The sequence below is a fragment of the Myotis brandtii genome, unplaced genomic scaffold (genome assembly GCF_000412655.1).
Source record: "Myotis brandtii unplaced genomic scaffold, ASM41265v1 scaffold506, whole genome shotgun sequence".
In the NCBI taxonomy this organism is placed as follows: domain Eukaryota; kingdom Metazoa; phylum Chordata; class Mammalia; order Chiroptera; family Vespertilionidae; genus Myotis; species Myotis brandtii.
The window spans coordinates 3,708,237-3,721,634 of NW_005369287.1; the positions used below are offsets into that span (position 1 = coordinate 3,708,237).

The 13,398-nt window shown below is 36.5% G+C and overlaps 1 protein-coding gene across 2 annotated transcripts in view; it reads right to left on the minus strand.

Annotated features, from left to right (window-relative positions):
- Positions 1 to 7,014: 7,014 nt before the first annotated feature.
- Positions 7,015 to 13,398, minus strand: part of STT3B (STT3B, subunit of the oligosaccharyltransferase complex (catalytic)) — a 46,340-nt gene continuing 39,956 nt past the window's right edge. For both annotated transcript variants that reach the window (XM_005877111.2, XM_014548423.1), the window contains 2 exons: positions 12,586 to 12,798; positions 7,015 to 8,630 (listed from right to left, as the gene is read on the minus strand). In XM_005877111.2, coding sequence (XP_005877173.1) covers positions 8,550 to 8,630; positions 12,586 to 12,798 — 294 coding nt within the window. In that variant the 3' untranslated portion in view covers positions 7,015 to 8,549. The remainder of the gene's footprint in view (positions 8,631 to 12,585; positions 12,799 to 13,398) is intronic.

Consider the following 13,398-nt stretch of genomic DNA (forward strand, 5'->3'; position numbering starts at 1 on the left):
CAAATGTTGGTATGCTCGATGATGTACCAGAGGTCCCTTAAATTCTCATCACTTAAAAAAATTATTTTGCTGTCCTGATTTGGTGTTTTCTACCATGTCTTCTGCATTGCTGATTTAATCCTCTGCTTGTAGTCTTCATTTCCCACAGGTCCTTTTTCATGGTTCTCTCTGTTGAGGTTCTCGGTGAGTTCGTCTATTCTTCCCTAAAGTTCATTGAGCATCCTTATAACCCGTACTTTGAACTCTGTATCTGGCACACTGCTTTTATTTAGTTCCTTTTTCTGGAGTTTTGTCCTGTTCTTTCATTTGGGACATGTTCGTGTCTTTATTTTGGCTGACTCTGTGTGTGATTCTATATATGAAGTAGATCTGCTACCTTTCCCAGTCTCAGCAGAGTGGCCTTATGTAGAAGGTGTCCTGTGAGGCACAATCTACCTATCACCTAAGCCAGGTGAGGTGTCTCTTGTTTGCTGTTGGCATGTCAGTGGGTGGGGTTGATCCTCAGGTGCACTGGCTATGAGGACCGGCCCTGGCTACAGCATATGAGCTGTTGTGTAAGGGCTGACCCCATGCAGCAGGAGCTTTAATGGGGCTGAGTTCACCCTTCAGGTGTGTCATTTATAGAGTTGGCTGGTGGTGCTCTAGTGTGGTCTCCTGCAGGCCACTGGGTGTTTTGGGAACTTTACTCTGGAAAAAGGCTCAGGCCACATAAGTAAGTCAGGGTCTCAGGTAATCACCAGAGTGGAACAAAATGGTGTTAATGGCTGTCTTTAAATGTCTTTATTTTTTCCAGATTTTCCTCTGACTTCTCAGAACCTTAGATATTCTCTTGTTCCTCTACCCCCATTTCTTGCTAAAGCATCTCCAGGTCTATAGTCTCTCTGTAGCTTTTCCAAGCCTGAGATCTGAGCCAAGTTAAGTGAAACAGAGACCAGGTCTTCAGGCAGCCCTAGACACATTAGAATGCTACAAGTAAGTGCTCTGCTCCATTATTTGAGAGAGGTCACTAGGAGATAGGTGGCTGCTTTCTCCCAACCATGCTACACTGTGGAGAGAGTGGGGCAAAAATGAATATACTTTACACCCTGACATTTCCTATTATTTTTGAATATGACTTTTTCTTTAGTGGGCATTTGTTCAGTTGCTATAGACCACTGATTGCTTTCTAGAACCCTTATAACACAAGCACAGTGGAAAAATCAAATCACTGCAATGATTTTCCTTATTAACCAAAATCCAACTCAAATAAGAATCAGGTCATCCCTGAGGAGCGAGGGCTCCCAGCACCACATGTGGCTCCCCAACCTGGGGCATCAGTGCTGGGAAGAGGAGTCTCCACAACATCTGGCTGTGAAAACTTGTGGCGATTGTATCCAAGTGAGACAGAGTGCTGCTAGAGTCTCAATCGAGGGGCCTGAAAACAGGCTTGCTTGCTCACTAGCACTGGGGGCAGCACCTATATCGGCACCAAGGACATACAGAAAAGCACTGAGTTGGCTAGCTACAGCGTGAGGGTTGGAAATGCTGGCAGGTACCACTGTTCTTTTGTTGAACCCTTCCCCCATTCAACCAGCAGTCACAGAAAGGCACCAAATCTCTGCTCTCCATTAACCTGGCTAACACTGTACACCTCGCTCTGGTAATTCCCTGAGGCCCTATCCTACTTGCGCGCCTGGTCCAAGCCACCTTTCCATCCACATAAGCAACCTGCCTAGGTTCATGCTTGTGGACTTTCCTAAAATCTCTCAAAGGTCTACCAACCCCAGACAAGCGCAGCTGGCCTTGCATGTCCTGTACCTCTTGCCAAGCACAAGTGACAACCAATCTCAACTAGCACTGAAACAACAAGCTATCCCCAAGTCTGGCATAAGCAATGACAAGTCTTGGCCTGGAACTGTGGTTAGCTTCAAGAGGCCCCAAGCCCAACACAAGCAGCAATGAACCACAGATTGTTTTGTAGATCCCACCAAGTGGCCCATGCCTCACACAAACTGTGGGTGACTTGGTCTGCACTGGAGTCCCTCCAGAACCAACACATCTGGTGGCTGACTTCAGACCACACTAGAGCACAGTAACTTTAACATACCTAGAAGAATTGCTGAGATACAGGGATATGTATCTACAACTGCATCAGCTACTGCTGAACAGTTTTCCAGGGTGATTTCTTCCTGGCAATGTATGAATTTGTTTTTACAATCCTCACTAACACATTTTAGCTACTCTGGTAGGTATGTTCCTTTCCATATATGTAATTAATACTACTTCGGTTAAGGATTAATGAAAATATTTTTTTTCTTCTAAGACTTTACTTATTCTGGATATTAATCCTATGTCAGTTGTAAGTGAGGTGACCATACATCCTCATTTGCCTAAGACACGTGTGCCTGTATTCCCAGGGTAAATATTAAAAGGCCACTGAACAAAGTTGTGGAACTACATTACCTGACTTCAAGACAATGTGGTACTGGTGTAAGGACACACAAATGAATGAAATAGAGACTTCAGAAGTAGATCAACACGGTTTGTTTTCTATAGTGGTACCAATTAAATGGGAGAAATGTCTTTTCAATAAATAGTTTAAATAAAATAATAAAACTCACCCTAGCCAGGTGTCTCAATTGGTTGGAGCGTCCTCCCTCACACCCAAAGGTGGTTGTGTTAATTCCTAGTGAGGGCACATACCTAGGTAGCAGGTTCAATCCTGTCAGAGCACATACAACAGGCAACCAATCAATGTTTCTCTCTCTAAAATCAATAAACATATCCTCAGGTGAGGAATAAAATAAAACCCATTTCAATTAATACATTAAAAGACCTAGAAATCATTCCCATATAGTCCAAAGATATGAAATGGTAAGTCTCCCACTGACATAGGTCTCTATTTTTTATATTCCTATAAACCTTAAAAAAAGTTGAGGAGAAGACAAAAATGTATTCAGTAACATAAACTCAATGGATGCGTTTAATACTAGATTAGCGATACCGGGTAAGAGAGTCAATAGAATTTACAGAATGGAGAGGAATACAGTCAATAGAGGTCTAATTATGCTTAATCAGATCTTAGAGGAGAGCAAAGAGAGAATGGGGCAGAAGCAATATTTAAAGAGATGGATGAGAATTTTTAAAAAATCCCAAATGAAACAAATCCAAAGTCAGACACCTTAAAAGGATAAAAAAGAAACATCACGAAAACATCTTAAGAATGCTAATTGAACACTATTACTAATCAGAGAAAACAGGCTTTAACAAAAAGCACTACTGAAAATAAAGTCTGATATTTCCCCCAAAAGTTCAAATGTACATATACCTAATATGAGTTCAAAACATAAAAAATTGAGAGTTCACGAAAGAATAGGCAAATTTACATGATTACAATAGTACATCCTTTTTAGCAAGTAACAGAACAAGCTTCAGGGATGTGGACACACAGAGGATCACAGCAAATTTTAACCATTTTCAAAGGATTAAAATCAGTGTCTGAATACAATGTACTTAAGGTAGACATTAATAAAGGAATAACTAGAAAACCACCATATTTGAAAATCAAGAAACGTGAGCTCATGGTTCAAATAAGAAAGTACAATGAAATTAAAATAGGCATTAACTAAATGACAGTTTACAACAAAATTTGTTAGACTGGAACTTAAATCTTGTAGTAAATGTATGACTTTAAATTCAGATATTAGGAAAGAAGAAATCAACACATTTAAGTAAAAAGGACACTTCTCTCCTTTAAGGAAATAAAAAGAAATTAACACAAATTGATAAAACATACTATAGAAAATGTCAACGAAACCATAAACTGTATTTTGAAAGAAAAACTAACAAAATTGATAAAAACTGTGAAGGAAAATGAGGAGCAAGGTAATGAGAAGAAACAAAAACAGATGCAAGAAAAATAGAAAACCAATTTTAGGAATGAAGAGGACATCAAATGTGAAATATCCAGACATTAAAATAATCATTAAGTGATATTAGCAGTAATTTTACATTCATCTATTTGAAAATTTAGATGAAATGGTCAAATTCCTTAAACACTTACCAAAACTGACATAAGAAAAAACCAAAACAATCTGTGTCTCTAAAATAATTGAATATATTATTAAAAACATTTGCACAAAGAAAAATCCAGGCACAATGGTTTACACCAGCAAATTCTATCAAGCACTGATCATTAGTCCAGGAATGCAAATTTAGTTTATACTGTGAACAAAAAGTCTCTAATTCACTATGTTAACAGAATACAGGAGAAAAACCAAAATCATCTAAATAAATTTTAAAAATTACTTGATAAAGCTTTTTCATGATAAAAACTTATTGGCAACTGAAAAATATGTTCTCAATCTAATCAAAGATATCCACAGAAAAATCTACATTAAAACACACTTAAAGGTGAAATACCAAAAATTTCCCATGTGAGAGAAGAAAACAAGGATGTTACCTTTTCTACATAGTACTATACTGGATGTCCTAACCAGTGCAACAAAGGCAAGAAAATTAAACATATAACCATTAGAAATTAAACTGCAATTATTCCCCAATTAGGATGGCATTAATAAAAGTAATATGAATATATTAGGATGAGTTTAACAAATTATTGAACACAACCTCAACATATAAAACTAAACTTTCTATATACTGACAACTGGAAAATAAAATTTTATAAGGCAGTATTTATCAAAAGTAACATATACCTTATAATAAAACTTATGAAAGTGTGCATGACCCGTTTAACAGCTATAAAACAGAAATTAAAGATGATCTAGACCTCTATAAATCAAAGAATATACCATGTTCATAGAAGACAATTATTTTAAAAGTGCTAATTTTCCCAGTATAGTTTCAATACCAATCAAAAGCCTGAAAAGCTTTCTTTTTCTTGTTACTGACAACTTTGTTTTTTTTCATATAAGTTTTAGAACCAAGGGCCATAAACAACCAAGATTTTAAAGAACATAATGGGGAGGGGAGAGGGACTTGCTTTTCCATATCTTAATTATATCTTCAAGTTATGTTAAGTCAACACACACTATGGAATACAACAGAGTTAAGAATACACTTATATTGATACCTGGTTTACTGCAGGAGTACTGCACAGCTGTAGGAAAAGGATGGTCTTTTCAATAAATGGTGCAGGGACAATTAGGTATACACATGCAAACCAAACAAAATCCTAAACAAAAAAATTCACACTGCACTCAACAAATGAATTTCTAAGCTAAGTATAAAAGATAAAAACAAATCTTCTGGAAAAGAATACAAGAGACTATCTTCACATCTCAGCTTAGGAAAAGAGCTTTTAAATGGGGGATAGAAATCTGTTGGCACACAAGATTGAAAAAGACATTCAAGTAACGAAAAATTCCTAGGCATATTCTAAGAAACGACTCGTACTAATATAAAAAAAAAAATCAACAGAAAAATGGACTAGAACTAAAACCTTATAAAGAAGAGGATTTCAAAAGGCCAACCTCATTGGTAACATAGAAAAGGAAAAACAATGAAAAACCACTGCTCAACTGAACAGAGGCAAAATTAAAGATTGACAAGGGCTGATTAGGATGTGATGAACAAAAACCTTCATGTTCTAATTAGCAGTTCTACTTTATTAGGTTAAAACTCACAAAATGTATGCACAGAAGATCCAAGAGAGATGTAAAAGAGTATGTATTTCTACATTTATCCAGAGAGATATATTAAGCATTAAAATCAGAAATCAAAGTAATTACCTTAAAAGCAAGGACAGTTGAACCTTGGAGGGGGAAGTGGGACAGGCCAATGACTGGTAGGGGCTTCTGGAGTGCTGGCACCATTCTGTTCTCCTGACTTGGGCTGTGGTTAGAGTTGCTTGATTTGTGTACACAAAGGTGTGTACATTTTTGTGTTCTGTCACACTTCACAATTTAAAAAAAGTTTAAAAGAAACAGACATCATAACATTTCCTTACTGGTTTGTCAGTTTCAATTTCCTACATCTCAATTGCACTCTGCTGTTAAGTTCTATGTTTATCCATTACTCCACCTACCTCAATGGAATATTATGAACATCAAGGCAGATGTCTGACAAAACCCACCATTCAAGAAATAGCGACTGCAAGAAAATTCTGGAGATTGGCCACACAACAATGTAAATGTACTCAATACTACTGAACTATACATTTAAAAATGGTTAAGATTGTAAATTTGGTTATATATTACAATTAAAATTTTTTTAAGGCACAGTAGCTACAGATTTCATGCTCTTATTATAGCTCTTCAGCTATGAAAAGGTGCTGGCCTCTTGGCCATGGCCTAGTGACTCAAAGGAAGTAAACTACAAACGCAAACTCAATTAGGTAATAATGTAAGTTTCAAAACTGCACATTATCTTTGGACTTGCTGCCTCACTGCCTATAATTTATACTACGAAGAACTCAGCTTTGTTCAATTCCAAGATGTGGAACAAAACCAAAAGCTATTGTATAGTCTAAACCTTGGAGGTCTTGATATTTAATACACCCCTCTGTAATGTTCGGTGTTATTGATCATACATGAAATGAATTTAGAGAGCTAAAGAATATTCTGAGCCAATTATCCTATATTCCAATGTGTTTAAACTACTATAATTTTGTTTTTCTGATACAACAGAATCACAAATGCTGTTACATTATGCTGTTTCATTGAGGCAATCTATTGGACCAAAGTGGTGTTCCCTAAAACTGAGAAAGGTGAGAGACCATTCCTGCTCTTAAAGAGAAAATTTTACAGTGAAGACTTGACAAATTAAATATCACAACTTTATGAAGCAAGGTTTTTGTTAAAGTCCTTCGGTGTTTCCCCCCTCACTAACCCATAAAGAGATTGTCATTCTGAGGCAAAAAGAAGGCAAAATAAAATGGTAGGTCAAAGCTGAACGAATCTAGCACTTTTCTATACATATTCTCTAAATAAAACCTTTGTAAAGTGAACAAGGAAGGAAGAGTGTGTTCAGTGCTCTTAACTCCTTTCAAAAACAGATTTGTAAAAGACAACACACTTAACACAAAATTTGAATTAACTTTATTTCCCCTACAGTCAACAACTTCTCTGCATTGAATTTTAAAGCAACAAATTAAAATCCCCCAAATGACAAGGTATCAGAAATCCAGATTTAGTTACACTTTATTTGTGAAAATGTTCAGCCATCTGTAAAAGAACCATCATCTGGGTCAAAAATGAATTCTATAAATCAAAGAATATTCTACACTTTGGAAAAGAAAATCAGCAGTAACATTCTCACTGAATATTGTAAATTACACTTTTCTTCATAAAAGGTACATACTATTCTGCACTTTTCCACCAAAAGCAGTGGTGTAAGTTATGCTTGTTTGTATAAAAAAAGTTATATCCTGTGGCAGGAAAAACCCTTTCTCTTTCACGTTTACTAAACAACTGGAGAAAATGTTCAAGTCTATATAAAGTTGCCTATAAGCTGGAAAGTGAACATGTTCAATCTCCATTTATATGTTAGTGCATTTTTGACAACTGTCACATCTTTAAGAAAATTCCAATAGCATTACAGAGTGTTTCATCAAATGCTTAAGGGATTAAAACAACATGGAGCAGAGGACAAAATCATTGTGATAAGTGAAACTGTTATAAAATGAGAGAAGTCCAGGCAAAGTTTACAAATCCTTTGTCATTTTGAAGTCAGAGATAATGAACTTTGTCCACTTTAAGGGTTTTTTCCTTAATCTTTTACATGTAAACATAGTGCTAACCTCAGTGCTGAGATACAAACCCCATAAACCCCATCCTGGTAAGCAACATTCTGTTCAGTTGCCATGATTTCCAAAGGATATAAATTTAGCCCTTGAATGAACAATGTGTAAGATCTACTCTATAAGTACCTGGTGAAAACAACTGCTAACAGCAGCAATGTGCCAGCATAAAAAAAACCTATTTGAATCAATTAGTTACTCAGAGGTTCATCTTTGAGACAGCAGCTTCTTCTTAGAGCAAACAGTAAGCAACAGAAAATGTGCATTTGATGAAACATTCTTTGCACTGGAGAAACATGAAAATAAATATAATTCAAAGAAGTATAATTACGTTTCTAATACCTCTTTCTCAGACCTGTACTAGTTTACTAGTGTGGTTCAAGGAGCTTGTATCACATTTTATCATTCGTAATTTATATATTGCTATTTGGGTAATTCAAATAAAATGCAGGTCTTGTAAAAGAATAAAAACATTAATAAGTATGCATGTGCCAGGGACCAAATTAGAGGGTTCTTTGGTGCAGTTAGTCCAAATTCTCAGATTTGAAGGATAATATGTACCAATAAAAAAAAACTGCTGTTAGACATTTACAGCAGTGCTCTGTCTTGCTTCACATTTATAAGTCAAAAACAGCTGTTCTCAATAAGCCAATTTTATTTTTTAAATCAGGCATTGCCAGGAAATTTTGAACATTAACCTGGATCAGTGATGGTTCTGTACCCTCTGTTGTTGTGAAACATGACATGAGCTAAAGGCAAAGACTGGTTCTCACGAGGACAACTGCTTCAAGTTAGGAACCAGAATAGTTATTTAAACAGTCTTCTTAGATATTTTCTTGCCTTTCTTAAAAACGAGCTTATTTTTAATGTAGCCACGCTTCCTTTTCGTAGTCTAAAAAGAAAACAGAACACATGGTGTTAGTGCAGGTTTCCTATAGATTAAAAAAATACACACACGTGGTTTACTGCAACGTGAGGAAGATTCTCTTAATAAGCACTTAGCTCTTCAACAGTGAGTACCACTATCTATGCCAAGTATGCTGAAAAATCCAAGATAAACTGGAGTAGGTCCCTAGCTTTAAGAGAAAAGCAGTACTAGAGCATTCCTCTAATGCATATCACATACTCCTCACCATCAGACGAATGAACCCCCACATCCCCTCTCTACTATAAATGCCTAGCTGTAATAATAATTACATTTCCAGGCATGATAGAAATACTAAACCAAGGTATCAGAAAATGTTAATGCTACTCCTGGTTTAGCCTCCAAGAATGAGCTGTGTGTCAGAAATACAAATTAAGTAACTTTGTACCTATCTACAAAAATGAAAAATAAAATTACTTGACACATTCTACATTTTAGGTAGAAAAATAGCACTTAAAAATGAAAAAACAGAAACCAAACACCTAGGAAAAAAACACCCCATAACATTCCTTGAGTTTCATAGATCTTTTAAAAATAATATGTTCTTAATACTTTCGGACCCCACTAAAATACTTTCAACACGTTTTCTGGTATAAAAACAAAAATTACTACAAATATGCTGGCAGAGATTACTGCAAAAATGTTTGTGATGTTAGAATCCTACAAGATAAATCAGACAGTGTCTGCCAATCTGACGTATCCACAGATATTGATAAAAGCAAGTATTTTTTGGAAACAAGTAATTTAACGTACCATCAAAGCACTGGGTTAGCAGAGGCTGAAGACTCAAGAGACTGACCCCTCTATTCAATTTTCACATTTAAATACAACTGTTGGAGATTTCAGAAACCTAGGGTACATCCTATATCATGTACATTTATTTATGATGTTCAGTTTAAAACAATTTATAATTTTTTCTAACAGGGAAAAGAATAAGGCAAAATGCAATCCTTACTAAGGTTACAAAAATTTGTTGCTGCTAGCTTGGTTCATATATGTTATTTTATTTTAACTTAAGGCAAAAAGTAAAAAATTTCAGAGGGCACAATTTTTAAAATTCAAACCAGGTCAAGGAGCTAGTTTCTTTATCATCATTACCTACAGATTTCGAACATGAAACCTCTTCTGCTAGATCATGCAAATGGCCCAGGTCTATGCAAAGTATGTAAAACTGGGCTGAGCCCTCACAGTGTTTTCTTCTCTGTGGGCAGTGAGCCATGCCAAAAAGTGTTTTCTGTAGTCCTGTACTACTGATACTAGTGCCTCAGCCATGTCAGCTTTGCAGCGCAGGAAAACTACCAGAATGACTGCTGTACTCACACGCCCACCCCTAGAGTAATAACCAGGGTGGAGAGAAGAACCAATCAACCAACCAACCAACCAACCAGCATTCCTCTAGTGCTAGTACAAAACAGGTCATAGAAAGCCCTGGAAACTAGAAATTCAAAGTCCATGTTGTTGGCTACTAGAATATATATTTTGGACAAACAAGACAAACTATAAAAAGAGATAAATTTGATTTATCTATTCACTTCTTTATTTAGGGGAATGATGAGAAGACCAAAGAGGTCAGGATTAAGGAAATTTACTATCATCAGACAAGTTCAATGGTATTGTTCTTCAGAAAAAGTAGACCTTAACTGGGCTTAGATGGATTAGGAGTAAACTGCCTTGAGACTAGCAGCATTTGCTTTAACTTCTGCACTGAGGTGACTCACCAGTTTCTCTTACCACATGCCTGTGAGAAACCAGATCATCTGATTTATCATTTGATGTAAAGACTACTAGTAAATAAATCTGATATGACTAACATATTGAGTGTCAGCTGTATGTGACATTTAAATACATCAGTCTAGATTTGGTAATCTGTATCTGGCATAGAAGTATTCATTTAAAAAGTTTCCATTTACATATCATACAGCTAATAAAAGTTTTTATTTACAGATCACACTTTTATAGTACAAATTGAAATAATCTGCATTCTGAATATATCTGAAATATATTTTAAACATAAAAGGATAATTGCTTCAATGACTTAAAATACAGACCACTCCCCCCTCCCCCCATCCATGGTTTCAATTATCCTTGGTCTGAAAATATTAAGTGGAAAATTCCAAATTTTATGTTATTCTGAGTAGTGTGATGAAATCTCGTGCTATCCACTTGGTCCCACCAGGTACATGAATTATCCCTTTGTCCAGTGCCTCCATGCTATATACATTCCCCACTTGTTAGTCACTTAGTAGCCATGCTAGATAACAGAACTGTCACGGTATCACAATGCTTGTATTCAAATAACCCTCATTTGACTTAACAATAGTCCTGAAGCACAAGAGTAGTGATGCTGGTAATTTGGATGTGCCAAAGAGAACCTTGAAAAGCACTTTCTTAAGTGAAGAGGTATCCTATATAATGAAAGGCTAGCATGCAAATCGACCGAACGTTGGAACGATTGGTCGCTATGATGCGCACTGACCATCAGAGAGCAGATGCTCAACACAGGAGCTGCCCCCTGGTGGTCAGTGCACTTCCACAGGGCGAGCACTGCTCAGCCAGAAGCCCGGCTCACAGCTGGCGAGTGCAGCAGCGGTGGAGGGAGCCTCTCCCGCCTCCAAGGCCGTCAGACATCACCCAAGGGCTCCTGAACTGCAAGAGGGTGCAGGCTGGGCTTAGGGACCCCTGCCCGAGTGCACAAATTTCGTGCACCAGGTCTCTAGTGTAAGTATAAGAAAAAAAAACAAAACATAGTTTATACAGAGTTTGTGGTAGGTACTATATGCAGTTTCAGGCATCCACTGGGGGTCTTGGAAGGTATCCCTCAAGAGTAAGGGTAGTACCAGGGCTACATTAAAGATTTTTGGCATGGCCCTTGCTGGTTTGGCTCACTGGATAGAGCACTGGCCTGAGAACTGAAGCATCCTGGTTTTGATTCCAGTCAAGGGCACATGACCGGGTTGTGGGCTCAATCCCCAGTGTGGGGTGTGCAGGAGGGAGGCAGCTGATCAATGATTCTCTCTCATCATTGATGTTTCTATCTCTCTCCCTTTTTCTCTCTCTGTAATCAATTAAAAATAAATACATACATTCATACACACATACTTTTGGCATAGCTCACTCTTGTGAGCAATGTAAACCCAAGCACCTTTCAAGACTTAACACTGAAAATGGTCTAATAATAATGAGTATTATAAGGGTAGTAGCTTAACTTCATATTTCATGACTGCTCATTATTTCCAATTTCTCACAGAGGGCAACCTATATAAATACTCTTTTAGTAGTCTTTTGTAGCAAAGATTAGATCTCTTTCACTTAAGTGAGCAATAATGACCTCCAATAATATACTTTGTATCTTATTAAATATTTATTACAAAAGGACTGTAATAGTTTCATCGTAATTCCTGCCAACAAGAATGACAATTACATTTAATAATTATCATCTTAAGATAAATGATTTTTTTAAAATCTAGATTCAACCAACTTAAGCTTATTCTTTAATCAATGATTAATAAAGTAATATTATACTAAAAACAGAACATGAAAATGCAATATAAGTTTGCTTTGACCAAAAGATGAGGAATAGATCATAACTGTATTACTTGAGTGTTTGGCACTCTTAACTTTCATAAAAGTTCAGAAAGTGATGGTCACAAACACATCTTACTTTACAAATTAAGTGTTATTAATGGGCATTAGTAAGCTAAAGCCAGAATGCCTCTGGAAAATTGTTTGGTTCACTGTTAACCACTATGCTATCCAGAAAAAGCTGCTGGCTGGGATATCTGAAGTACTCAGTTGGAAAGGAATGCCCTTGGTAACTTGATATTTACTTAGTATGTACTAGTAAGTGATAGTCTTTATAAACCTGGAAAATGGAAATTTATTAGCAATTTTTCAGACAACCATGACTTCACTTGACACCTACCTTCTTTGACAAATACTTCTGTTTTGGGAAAATGTTGGTGACTCGAGGTTTGTGGTCCAGTGTTTCCCTGTTATCAGGAGCTTTCACTTTATATATCCTTACAAGCCAGTGTTCTGATGTAAAGGCCTCCTCCAAATGTTTGAATTTAATGTCCTTGTTTCCAATCTCAGCATTACGTGTTCGATCAAAACCTGGGGGTGTACGAAAATCCAGCTGCAAAAGTGACCGTATTGGATGTTAACCATATTGGAAAACATTCAGAATTTGATTAGAAGGTAGTAAATGTTATCATCAGTGCAAAACCCTCTCCCTTTAAACTAGGAGAACATAATCAGAGTAATATATTGCAACAGTTCTCATTGCTGCTAACTAAATAGGAAAAAAATCAGGGAGATACTAAATACATCAGAATTAGAATTTCACTGAATCCTTAGAGTGGATAAGAACCCTGCAGGCATTAAAAAAAAGCAAAACAGCAAAATGAAATCCATCAAAGCCCCTTTTATAGGTATATATAGAGAGAACACACAGAAGGGATGTCTTTTCTGCTTCAGGGTCTTACACTATCTATTCTCTCAGCCGGAAAGTTCTTCATTTAGCTATTTTGCATGGCTGGCTCCTTTCTATTCTTTGGTCTCAGCCCAAACACATCTCTTCAAGGAAGAATTTTCTTTTTTTCCTATACTTAAAGATATACTTTGACATAAAATTAGGTCAGTCATTAAAGTGTAAGCTTATTTTTAAAAAAACGTACTTTATATTACCAACTAGAGGCCCGGAGCACAAAAATTCGTGCACTGGGGGGGGGGGGGG